This window comes from Bos javanicus, chromosome 4 (genome assembly GCF_032452875.1).
Source record: "Bos javanicus breed banteng chromosome 4, ARS-OSU_banteng_1.0, whole genome shotgun sequence".
NCBI lineage: Eukaryota > Metazoa > Chordata > Mammalia > Artiodactyla > Bovidae > Bos > Bos javanicus.
The window spans coordinates 103148444-103160698 of record NC_083871.1 but is presented as its reverse complement, the minus strand read 5'-3'; the positions used below and the strand labels follow the sequence as shown (position 1 = coordinate 103160698).

Genomic DNA, 12255 nt, shown 5'->3' with positions numbered 1-12255 from the left:
CTCGCCAACTGACTACCATTTCTTCAAGCATCCTGACAACTTTCTGCAAAGAAAATGCTTCCACAACTAGCAGGATGCAGAAAATGCTTTCCAAGAGTTCATCAGATCCTGGAGCATGGGTTTTCACACTACAGGAATAAACAAACTTATTTCTCATTGGCAAAGATGTGTTGATTGTAATGATTCCTATTGATTAATAAAGATGTGTTTGAGCCTAGTTATAATGAATTAAAAATCATGGTCCAAAACCGCAATTATGCTTGCACCAACCTAAGTGAAGTGAAGTCGCTCAGTCGTGTCCGACTCTTTGTGACCCCATGGACTGTAGCCTACCAGGCTCCTCTGTCCATGGGGTTTTCCAGGCAATAGTCCTGGACTGGCAGGGGATCTTCCCAACCCAGGGATCGAACCCGGGTCTCCTGCATTGTAGACAGACGCTTTACCATCTGAGCCACCAGGGAAGTCCTAAATATACAGCACCAACCTACATATGCAGCAAAAAGACCAAGGTTTACTGTGTGTACATTTAAGAAGAAAAAAGAAACAGAAATGAAAACCACCAAAACCTTCCTTCCTGGAGGAAACAGTTCAGTTCACGGTACAAAGGGAGTGGAGTCAGGATAGGGGAAATATTTACTTCAAAAAAACAGTAGATTCCAGAGTTGAAGTTAAGGGGAAAGAAAGATATCAAATTCTTTTTCAGAATGGAACAGCCAAATGGCTTAATGATTATTACTGTGTTTTGTGTGTTAGTCACTCATTTGTGTCGACTCTTTGCAACCCCATGGACTGTAGCCTGCAAGGCTCCTCTGTCCATGGGATTGTCTAGGCAAGAGTACTGGAGTGGGTAGCCATGCCGTCCTCCCGGAGATTTCCCGACCCAGGGATCGAACCCAGGTCTTCCGCATTGCAGGCATATTCCTTAGCATTTGAGCTACCTGGGAATCACCTGGGAAACCCTTATCGTATTTTAGTGTAGTGTTAATTAAATGAAAAAGAATAACTTGTAAAATGCAGAAGTAGACAGGGATGAAATTGTTATTTACGAATAGCAGCTTTCAGTGATATATTGTGCAGGTATGGATGAACTAATAGGTATGCCAGACATTGGGTCACTTTACCCTGGCTGAGTCACTGCTGGGAATTTCCAGGGCTCTGAGGAACACGGAGTGAAAGCTGGTTGCTTTGGAACTGTGACATTTCAAGGGGAGCTTATGGGTGAGCTCTGTGAAACAGTGTCCCATGATGTCGCCCTTTCTTTCCTTTTCTTCCTCTTTCTCCTAGAGGCTGACATGCTCAGGACCCTGTCACTGTCTCTGCCTTCACCCCAGCCTGGCACTCTAGCCTTGCGCCCACAGACAGAGCTGATGAGTGAAGGAGAGATGGCATATTGTGACTTTATCCCTCGCTCCCTAGAACACTCACCTTTCTGACTGTTGCAAACTTTTTTTTTTTAACAGATCTTTCTCCTTTTCTAACTCTTTCCTTCCTATAGCCTTCCAGTACCCGCAGCTCAACTTATCTCAGCTGTTGAAGTCCTCCTGGGTAAGAACAGGTATGTTTAACTTACATAATGTTTTGAGAAACTGTAAGAGGAAGAAGCCTGTGCTGGTATATTGAGAGGGACACCGCCTTTCCTGTTTCTGAGTCCTAAATTCAGGGCAACATGTACCTTAGATTCTTGGCAAAAGAATGAATGAGAAAAGGGATTCAGATTTGACCACGAGAATATGTCCCACTGAGTTATGGCACAGAAAGGATTGGCTTTCTTTAAAATTCATATGTCAAGTCCAGGACAAAGTCTAACAGGAATTGACAATCTTCTGACCAGAACAGGACCAGGTTCCAAAGCAAGGCTCTCTTCTTTTCCCCTAAAAGCCTCATATGTCTGGTTTGATAAGGACAAATAAGGTAACTTGGTGAGCAGTTAAGAAGCATGTTTTAAAGTCTTGTGGGCCTGGATCAGATATTCATAGCTGTGGAATTGCAAATAAAGGCTTTCTAACTTGGGACACAAAAGAGTAAAAGATGCGCAGCCTATGACAGTGTGGGAGCAGCCTGGTACCTCACTGGTCATGGAGGAAGCTTGCAAAGTGGGGATCATCACTGTGGACAGTTCCTGGGCCCTGAAAGTTCTCGTTGCTCATGTACAACATGATGTCTGATAAAGGCCCCACCTCTTTGCATGGTACAGTGGCCTTATTTTTTAAATAATTTTCCTAGTGGTTAAGTGACTTGCATGTGGTCCTATTTCAAAGGGGATGTGAGCCAGTTTTGGCTGAAAAACTCACTTTTTTCTTCTATACCATGCTGAGAAGCCGTTGTCTGTTTAGATAATCCAGATGTCTGAAGACAGGCCTCCTTATCTCAAGTCAGTTAATGAGTCTGAATCTTAAGATAGAATATGAGTTCAGACCATTTACAGAAATTTTGAATCAGTGCAGACAAAGCATTTGATCTTGTGTAGGAGCTCTTAGCTCCAAAGCCCCTGCATTGCTGAACTCCTGGAACTTCTGGCTACCAGTCTTTGTGAACTTTAGAGATAAGACCCATGACCTACCCTCCCTGAGGCTCTCTCACACCCCGTTCGTCTTCCCTCTTTCCCCCTTTAATGTCTCCTTCCTAGGGATTGGCATTTTATAGTAAGCCTGTGTTAATTTCCTTTATACACACTCTTTCCTCTCCACTGTTAACTTGTTTGGGGGCCTGTGTGTGTTTCACCTTAAATGTAGTCCTCCTGGGTGTTGTTGAGAAGCAACTCCAGAATGAAGTGTTTCAAGCTGAGATGGAGCGCAAGCTGGCCCAGCTGCTCAGTGAAGTTTCCACCAGAAGGCGGATGTGGAGAAGGGCCACCATCACTGCTGGGAACAACATGGTGCAGGTAAGAAGGCCAGAGGAGGAGGGAGGGGAAGGAGAGAGCAGCCATCTAAAAATGGGCCATGTTTTCACGCAAATGGAAAATGCCGGGAGAAAAGTGTTGATAAATAGACTGATTGCTCTCTTAAGCAGCAGTGAATGTGTCAGGATTTCAGTTCCGCTATAGTCTGGACAGATACTTCCCGAGTCCTTAATAAGTGGTCAGTGCAGCAAATGGCCTTGTGGGGACCACAGCAAAAGAATGTATAAGTGGATTGCCATTGGATGACCTGATTTTATGGAATGGTACACATTATTGATAGCATCGTAGAGATAAATCATTCAGCTGTGAGAGACCTTGAGAGATGGGAAAGAGGAAAATGTACTGTCCTCTATTCCAGCACTCTGTCTTCCCCACCTCCCGCCAGCCCTGATTGTCTCTGTTACCCAAGTTGTCTTCACTACATAAACTGGCAGAAAGGTTGCAATGACAGATCCATTTGAATCGAAAAGTGACCCGTTTAAAAATGCACATACTCAGAGTTGGGGGTTGAGGCTGTAATTAATTCCCATCTCGATATGAATGACGTTATTTTGGATTTTCATCTTTATCAAATGCTGACTTTTAAAGCTAGGGAAATGGGATATTTAGAGCTATGTCATTTCAGAGACAAGAAGCCAGGGTGAAACCCCAGCGTGCAGAGACATGGAGGCTGGTGGTTTAGAGGCTTTAGAGAGAAAGATATGAAGCTGACACTTGGGTGGGGAGCTGGCCATTTTGCTGAGAACTGGCATCACCATCATCCCTCAGCTCTTTTACCAAGTTTTCCCCTGTATGTGTTGCACTTTATTTTCCCTCCCAGAAAGGTGGTTGTTAGGTTTCTAAACTAGTTACTTTGCCAGATGCTATAGAATATGGAGAAATTAAAAAACTAAAAAAAAAAAAAAATGAGAGCAATATTAAACAAATAACTATAATACTAAGAATAAAAATGAACATAAAAAGCCTTGCCTTATTTGGCAGCCTTGGCTTCTTAGAGCTCAAGGTCTGGGTAGAGGTTAATTTATGCACATAAAATAGCTGTAGAGGACCATAAAATTCCATAATGATATGCTTTATTAGTTGTGTAAGTTCCCTAAGATAGAAATGTGGAATCTGTGAAAGTTAACCAAGTCATCCTGGGCTAATGGTGCCATCTAATAAATTGCTTAGAAAACATACCCTCCATGTCTTCCACTTTAGAGTGACCAAACATGGAGACGTAGGCAAGGATTTATGTACAACCAGGACTTTTCATCAAAACATAATGCTGTGGCTGATTCATGTTGATGTGTGGCAGAAACCAACGCAATATTATAAAGCAAATAAATAAATTTAATTAAAAAAAAAAAGAAAAAAAACATAATGTGTAAAGACCCTATTGTATAGCACATGAAACTCTCCTCAGTGTTATGTGCCAGCCTGGATGGGAGGGGAGTTTGGGAGAGAATGGATTCATGTTTTATATGTATGGTTTAGTGCCTTTTCACCTGAAACTACCACCATGTTGTTAATCTGCTATACCTCAACACAAAGTATTTTTGGTGTTAAAATTAAAAAAAAAAACATAATGTGTAAAAGTGAAAATATTAAAACAAACTCAAAGTCCAGCAATTAGAGAATGGGCAAATAAACAGTAGTGAAATCTTTATGTTAGAATGTCCCATTATCATTTTTTTTTAATTAGTGAGGAAATATAGAAAAAAGCTCAAGTAAAAAGAGGCTACAAATGAATATATGCAATGTAATCCAAATATTAATGTACATATTATGAAAAAAGTGACAGGGAATATGCCAAAATATTTGCAATGATTTTCTTTGGTTGATTGAGTTTCAGGTGATTTTTGTTATATTCTTTATCCTTATTTTTCTTGTTCTTCAAAATTTCTCCAATGAGCATATAATTTGTATGGTTGAATATGTGATTTTAATCAGAAAATATTTTTTTAAAATAAAATAGAAAGTGTTGCCCCAAATGATGACTGTCACAGCCTGGTTTTATGGATTTCAGATATGAATCTGATAAGAAGTCATCTAGAAAGGATGTTGGGATTAGATTTTACAGACTGTTACTTTCAGATTAGAGAAGCATGTAGAATTTTTAATCAAGGTAGATGTCACTGGATATTTAGGTGAATGGTTTCTGCAAGAAGAAGCATTTCTAAAACTTATCCAAACTTTAAAATGGAATAAATAGGCACGTAGGTAGACAGGCAGGGGGATATAATCTATTGTGTTTCAGTAGCCCTTTGTAGTATTCCATCCTAAAGGCTAATGAAAATCAGCTACTACAGCACAGTTCTGGGGGAGGAAGTAGGTGGTTAGGGAGCAGAAGTGGTCAAGGAACTAGCCTAGAAACAGCAAATGAAGGGCTGAACAGGTGAGCCATTCTTAAGATGAGAGGTATAAAGAATAGGTTCTCCAGGGATGGGAGTTTGGACCTATGTTAAGGATCTTTATACATGATCTGGAAGTAGGCGTTCACAATGAAATCATGAAATAGCAGCCCAAAGTTTGCCAGAAGTTTCCAGTGGTGAAGAAAGAGGCCAACAGCCATGTCCAGAGCACAGGGCACTATTACAGTTCTGTATTGTGGCTAGAAAAGTAGCAGCTACGTTTTGCCAATGGCAAATGTAGAGACCAAACATTCAAATTATGTGTCTAAAATAGAGGGCTTGGGGTTACCGTTGATCATTCTCTCAGAATGTCAGTCCACTATTTTGCTGGAGTCTGAAGGGGCCATAAAGTTGTTGCATATTACTAAGAGAAATAGAAACAAAATAGAAAGCTATATTTATGCAAAACTGTGATATATCAAGTGTCCTAGATTCTGAAGTACTGATGTAACAGGACTTCCCTGTTAACACCAGAGAGATACAAATTTGGGGACAAATCAAAGTATTGTTTGACCCAGCAGATAATGAATTTATGAGATTTTTTCCAACTTGATTGTGAAGTAACTGACTTATACCATTGTGTGAATTTAAAGTGTACAGTATGATGATATGCTTTATGCACGTTGTTTACTTGGTAAGTCACATCCAACTATTTTGTGACCTCATGGACTGCAGGGGGCTCCTCTATCCATGGGATTTCTCAGGCAAGAATACTGGAGTGGGTTGCCATGTCCTTCTCCATTGATTTATATATACATTGTGAAACAGTTACTAATGTAAGATTAGTTAGCACATCCATGGCTCACATATTTTTGTGTGTGTGTGGTGAGAACTTTTAAGGTCTGTTCTCTTAGCAGCAAGTATGCAGTACAATGTTATTAACTGTAGTCACCATGCTATACATTAGATCCCTAGAACTTGATGACTAGAAGTGTACCCTCTCTGACCACCATCACCCCATTTCTCTTCCCCTCCACACTTGCAATCACCAATCTACTTTTCCATGAGTTTGACTTTTTTAGATTCCACAAGTGTGAGATAATACAGTATTTGTCGGACTTACTTCACTTAGCGTAATGCATTCAAGGTTCATCCCATATAGTTGCAAATGATGGGATTTTCTGCTTCTTTTGGATAAGTAATATTCCATTGTGTGTGTACATACATGTGTGTGTATCATGTCCCATTTTCTTTATCCATTTGCCCATAGATGGACACTTAGGTTGCTTCCATGTCCTGCCTGTTGAATATAGTGAACTTGGGGTGCAGATATCTTTTCAAAGACAGTGATTTCATTTACTTTGGATATGTACTCCAAAGTGGAGCTCCTGGATCATATACTGGTTCTAGTTTTAAATTTTTGAGGAGCCTCCACACTATTTTCCATGGTGGCTATACAAACTTACATTCCCACCAGTAGTGCACAAAGGTTCCCTTTTCTCTACATCCTCACTAGCATTTATCTCCTATGCTTTTGATAAGTCATTCTAATAGATGTGAGGTGATATCTCACTGTGGTTTTGATTTGCATTTCCATGATAATTAGTGATATTGAGTTCCTTTTCATGAACCCCTTGGCCATTTGTGTATCTTCGGAAAAATATCTATTCAGATCCTATGCCCATTTGTTTCCAAGGGAGATACCAAGGGAACATTTCATGCAATGATGGGCACAATAAAGGACAGAAATGATATGGACCTAACAGAAGCAGAAGATATTAAGAAGACGTGGCAAGAATACACAGAACTATACAAAAAAGATCTTAATGACCCAGATAACCATGATAGTGTGATCACTCAACCTAGAGCTACACATCCTGGAGTGTGAAGTCAAATGGGCCTTAGGAAGCATCACTATGAACAAAACTAGTGGAGGTGATGGGATTCCAGTGGAGCTATTTCAAATCCTGAAAGATGATGCTGTGAAAGTGCTGCATTCAACACACCAGCAAATTTGGAAGACTCAACAGTGGCTGAAAAACAGGACTGGAAAAGGTCAGTTTTCATTCCAGTCCCAAAGAAAGGCAGTGCCAAAGAATGCTCAAATTATTTATTGCACAGTTGGACTCACCTCACACGCTAGTAAAGTAATGCTCAAAATTCTCCAAGCCAGTGAATTGTGAATTCACAACAGTATGTGAATTGTGAACTTCCAGATGTTCAAGCTGGATTTAGAAAAGGCAGAGGAACAAGAGATCAAATTGCCTACATCCGTTGGATCATCGCAAAAGCAAGAGAATTCCAGAAAAGTATCTACTTCTGCTTCATTGACTTTGCTAAACCCTTTGTGTGGATCACAGCAAATTATGGAAAATTCTTCAAGAGATGGGAATACAGACCACCTTATCTGCTTCCTGAGAAATCTATGCAGGTCAAAAAGCAACAGTTAGAACTGGACATGGAACAACAGACTGGTTCCAAATAGGGAAAAGAATATGTCAAGGCTGTATATTGTCACCTGGCTTATTTAACTTATATGCGAAGTACATCATGCAAAATGCCAGACTGGATGAAGCACAAGCTGGAGTTAAGATTGCTGGGAGAAATATCAGTAACCTCAGATATGGAGATGACAGCACCCTGATGGCAGAAAGCGAAGAGAAACTAAAGAGCCTCATGATGAAAGTGAAAGAGGAGAGTCAAAAAGCTGGCATAAAACTCAGCACTCAAAAAATTAAGATCATGGCATCCAGTCCTATCACTTCATGGCAAATAGATGGGGAAACAATGGAAACAGTGACAGACTTTATTTTCTTGGGCTCCAAAATCACTGCAGATGGTGACTGCAGCCATGAAATTAAAAGACACTTGCTCCTTGGAAGAAAAAATATGACCAACCTGGACAGCATATTATAAAGCAGAGACATTACTTTGCCAACAAAGGTCCATCTAGTCAAAGCTATGGTTTTTCCAGTGTTCATGTATGGATGTGAGAATTGGACCATAAAGAAAGCTGAGCACCAAAGAATTGATGCTTTAGAACTGTGGTGTTGGAGAAGACTCTTAAGAGTCCTTTGGACAGCAAGGAGGTCAAGCCAGTCAATCCTAGACGAAATCAAGCCTGAAATGTTCAATGGAAAAACTGATGCTGAAGCTCTAATACTTTGGCCACCTGATGTGAAGAACTGACTCATTGGAAAAGACCCTGATGCTAGACAGTGTATTAAAAAGCAGAGACAACACTTTGCTGACAAAGGTCTGTGTAGTCAAAGCTATGTTTTTTTTTTTTTTTCCAAAGAAAGCTGAGTGCCAAAGAATTTATGCTTTTGAACTATGGTGTTGGAGAAGATTCTTGAGTGCCTTGTACTGCAAGGAGATCAAACCATTCAATCCTAAAGGAAATCAGTCCTGAATATTCATTGGAAGGATTGATGCTGAAGCTGAAGCTCTAATACTTTGGCCACCTGATGTGAAGAACTAACTCACTGGAAAAGACCCTGATGCTGGGAAAGATTGAAGGCAGGAGGAGAAGAGGGCAACAAATGATGAGATAGTTGGATGGCATCTCTGACTTGATGGACATAAGTTTGAGCAAGCTCCAGGAGTTGGTGAGGGAAGCCTGGCTTGCTGCAGTCCATGGGGTCGCAGAGTCGGACACGACTGAGTGAACTGAACTGAACTGAACTGATGCTTGTTTGTTAATCAGGTTTTTTTTTTTTGCTATTGAATTTTATCAGTTCCTTAATATATTTTGAATATTAACCCCTTATCGAATACATGATTTGCAAATATTTTATCCCATTTCATAGATTGCCTCTTCATTTTGTTGCTTATTTTGCTGTATAGAGGCTTTTTTGTTAACATGTAGTCCCATTTATTTATTTTTGCTTTGTTGCTTGTGCTTTGAATGTCTTATCCAAAAACCATTGCCAAGACCAATGACAGAACTTTTGTCATATGTTTTCATGTAGGAGTTTTGTGGTTTCAGGTGTTTCCATTTAGAGTTAATTTTTGTGTATAAGATGGTGTCCAGTTTCAATGTTTTTGATGTGAATATCCAGTTTTCCCAACTCCGTTTATTGAAAAGACTTTCTTTTCCCCATTGAGTATTCTTGGCTTTTTTGTCACCAGGGTCTTTTGTGGTTCCATATGAATTTTAGGATTGTTGTTTTATTTCTGTAAAAATGCCATTGGAATTTTGGTAGGGACTGCATTAAATCTATAGATATCTTTGGATAGTATGGCCATTTTAACAGTATTCTTTTGATCCATGAATATGGGATATATTTCCATTTATTTGTGTATTCTTCGGTTTCTTTCTTCAGTGTCTTATAGATTTCAGTATACAGATCTTTACCTCCTTGGTTAAATTTATTCCTAAATAGTTGATTATTTTTGATGCTATTTTGAATGGGACTGTTTGTTTCTTTTTCAGGTATTTTGTTATTAGTGTATAGAAATACAATGGATTTTTGTATGTTTATTTTATATCTTGCAACTTTACTGAATTTACTTAGTCATTCCACTAGGTTTTTTTTTTTTTTTGTAGAGTCTTTAGGGTTTTCTATATATAATATCATGTCACCTACAAAGACAGGTTTATTTCTTCCTTTTCAATTTGAGTGCCTTTTATTTATTTTTCTTGCCTGATTGTTCCAGCTAGGATTTCTAGTATTGTGTTGAACAGGGGTAGTGAGAGTGGAGAATCTCATCTTATTCCTGATCATAAAAGAAAAGCTTTCAACCTTTCACCATTGAGCACAGTGTTAGCTGTGGATTTGTCATATGTGATTTTTTCTATATAGAGATATGTTTCTTCTGTATTCAATTTGTTGAGAGTTTTTATCAAAAACAGATGTTGAGTTTTGTCAGATGCTTTTTTTTGTATCTGTTGATATGATTGTATGATTTATTGTTGAATTTGGTGTGCTAAGACTGTTAAAAGTCTTACATTTGTGTTTCTTAGAGATATTGGTCTGCAGTTTTCTTTTCTTGTAGTGTCTATACCTGGCTTTGGTATTAAGATAATGTTAGTCTTATACAATCAATTTGAGAATGCTTCCTCCTCTTTAATTTTTTGGAAAATTTTGAGGTTTGGCATTAATTTTGCTTTAAATATTTGATAGAATTCATCAGTGAAATCATCTAGTTCTGGGCTTTTTTTTTTTTTTTTGGCTGGGACGTTTGTGATTACTGATTTAATTTCCTTACTCATTATTGGTCTGAATAGATTTTCTGTTTCATCATGGTCCTGTCTTGGTAGGTTGTATGTTTCTAGGAATTTACCCATGTCTTCTAGGTTGTCAAATCTGTAGGCATATAATTGTTCACAGTAGTCTCTTTTGATCCGTTACGTTTCTGTGGTATCTAATGTAATGTCTTCTCTTTCACTTATAGTTTTTGAGTCCTGTCTCTTTTTATTGGTTCAGTTCAGTTCAATTCAGTCACTCAGTCGTGTCCAACTCTTTGTGATCCCTTGGACTGCAGCATGCCAGGCTTCCCTGTCCATCACCAACATGCTGAAACTCATGTCTTCCTTGAAACTTGTTTTATGGCCTAACATATGATGTGCACTAGAAAATGTTCCGTGTGTACTTGAGAAGAATGTATATTGTGTTGTATTAGATGGAATGTTCTATGTATGTTTGTTCGGTTCATTTGGTCTGCAGCATTTTCAAATCTGCTGTTTATTGATTCTTGTCTGGATGATCTATCTCTTGTTGGGAGTGGGATATTAAAAAATTAATGAGATTTATTATTGCAAGAGCAGTGGTTCTCAACAGGGGATGATTTTGCCCCCCCAGGGTACATTTGGCAATGTTTGGAAACATTTTTGGTTTTCGCAGCTGGTGAGGAAGGACATGGCTTTTGCTACCAGCCTTTAGTGAGTTGAGGGCAGAGATGCTGCTAAACATCCTATGATACTTGGGGTAGTCCCACATCAAAGAATTATCTGGATCAAAAATGGCAATGGTGCCAAGGTTGAGAAACTCTGCCCTAGAAGAACAGGGAGAAAATGCTAGTAGATTTGAGAAAGGATTGGCTAGAACCACTAATAGTTTCAGAGAACCAGGGGTGTTGGGAGGACAACAGTACTCTCCCGTGACCTGTTGGAGCTGGTTGATAGCAGTTCTAGACTGGACTTGGTGTATTCTATGTGCCCTCCTTGCTGTTTTATCTCAAAGAAGACTTTGAGCAAAACAAAGCACACTTATTATTCTGCAGAGAGGAGCTTTCATTTTAACTGTTTTTCTTCTCATCAAGAGAGCGTCTTGGGGATTCTGGGATCTGGAGTGGTGTAATGACCTTATTAGGAGGATAGGAGGAATAAATCCTGGGTAACACAGTCAAGGTTGAGTGCTCCCAAGAAAGGGCATCTGGAAATGTGAGCTTCTAAAATGCTAATGGTTTCTGTTATCTTTCAGGTGGTAAATGTGTCAAGGCTCGAGGGAGATGACAATCCTGTGCAGCTCATCTACTTTGTGGAGGATCAAGATGGAGAGAGACTCAGTGCAGTCAAGTCTTCAGATCTGATTAACAAGATAGACATCCAGAGAGCAGCCATCATCTTGGGTTACCGAATTCAAGGCGCTGTTGCCCAACGTGAGTGCGTGAGGCTTGGCCTCTCATAGTCATCTGTGCTGAGCTGGGGTCAAAAGCCAGTCTTTCTCTGATGATAATCTCTGAATTTAAAGCTTTCTTATGTGTGCATAGTAGATTTATGTCTTATACCTTTATTATTAGGTGTCACTTATATAAGAGGCCAGTCATTAAAATTAATTTGCCAGGACCTTCTTTATTTCAGTTGCATGTAGTTGTAGCATTCACTGTTCATTTTCCTACCCAGCATTTTATATTCATAGTGTTGTAGTGAGTTTTAGTAGCTTAAGTTAACCCTAATATTTTTCCCTTCTTCCTGTACTAAAAAAAAATTTATCCTAGGTAAAATAATGTGTTTTCCCTGTATTTATTCCAAAATCTTATATGTCACATTTTGAATGTTGGGGTGGGGACAGTGAGTCA

The 12255-nt window shown here is 39.2% G+C and overlaps 1 protein-coding gene across 1 annotated transcript in view; it reads left to right on the top strand.

Moving 5' to 3' along the window:
* The window catches only part of KIAA1549 (KIAA1549 ortholog), a 126497-nt gene that overhangs the window by 58547 nt on the left and 55695 nt on the right, over positions 1 to 12255 (top strand). The window contains exons 8-10 of the mRNA XM_061415469.1: positions 1496 to 1555; positions 2733 to 2881; positions 11658 to 11835. Coding sequence (XP_061271453.1) covers positions 1496 to 1555; positions 2733 to 2881; positions 11658 to 11835 — 387 coding nt within the window. The remainder of the gene's footprint in view (positions 1 to 1495; positions 1556 to 2732; positions 2882 to 11657; positions 11836 to 12255) is intronic.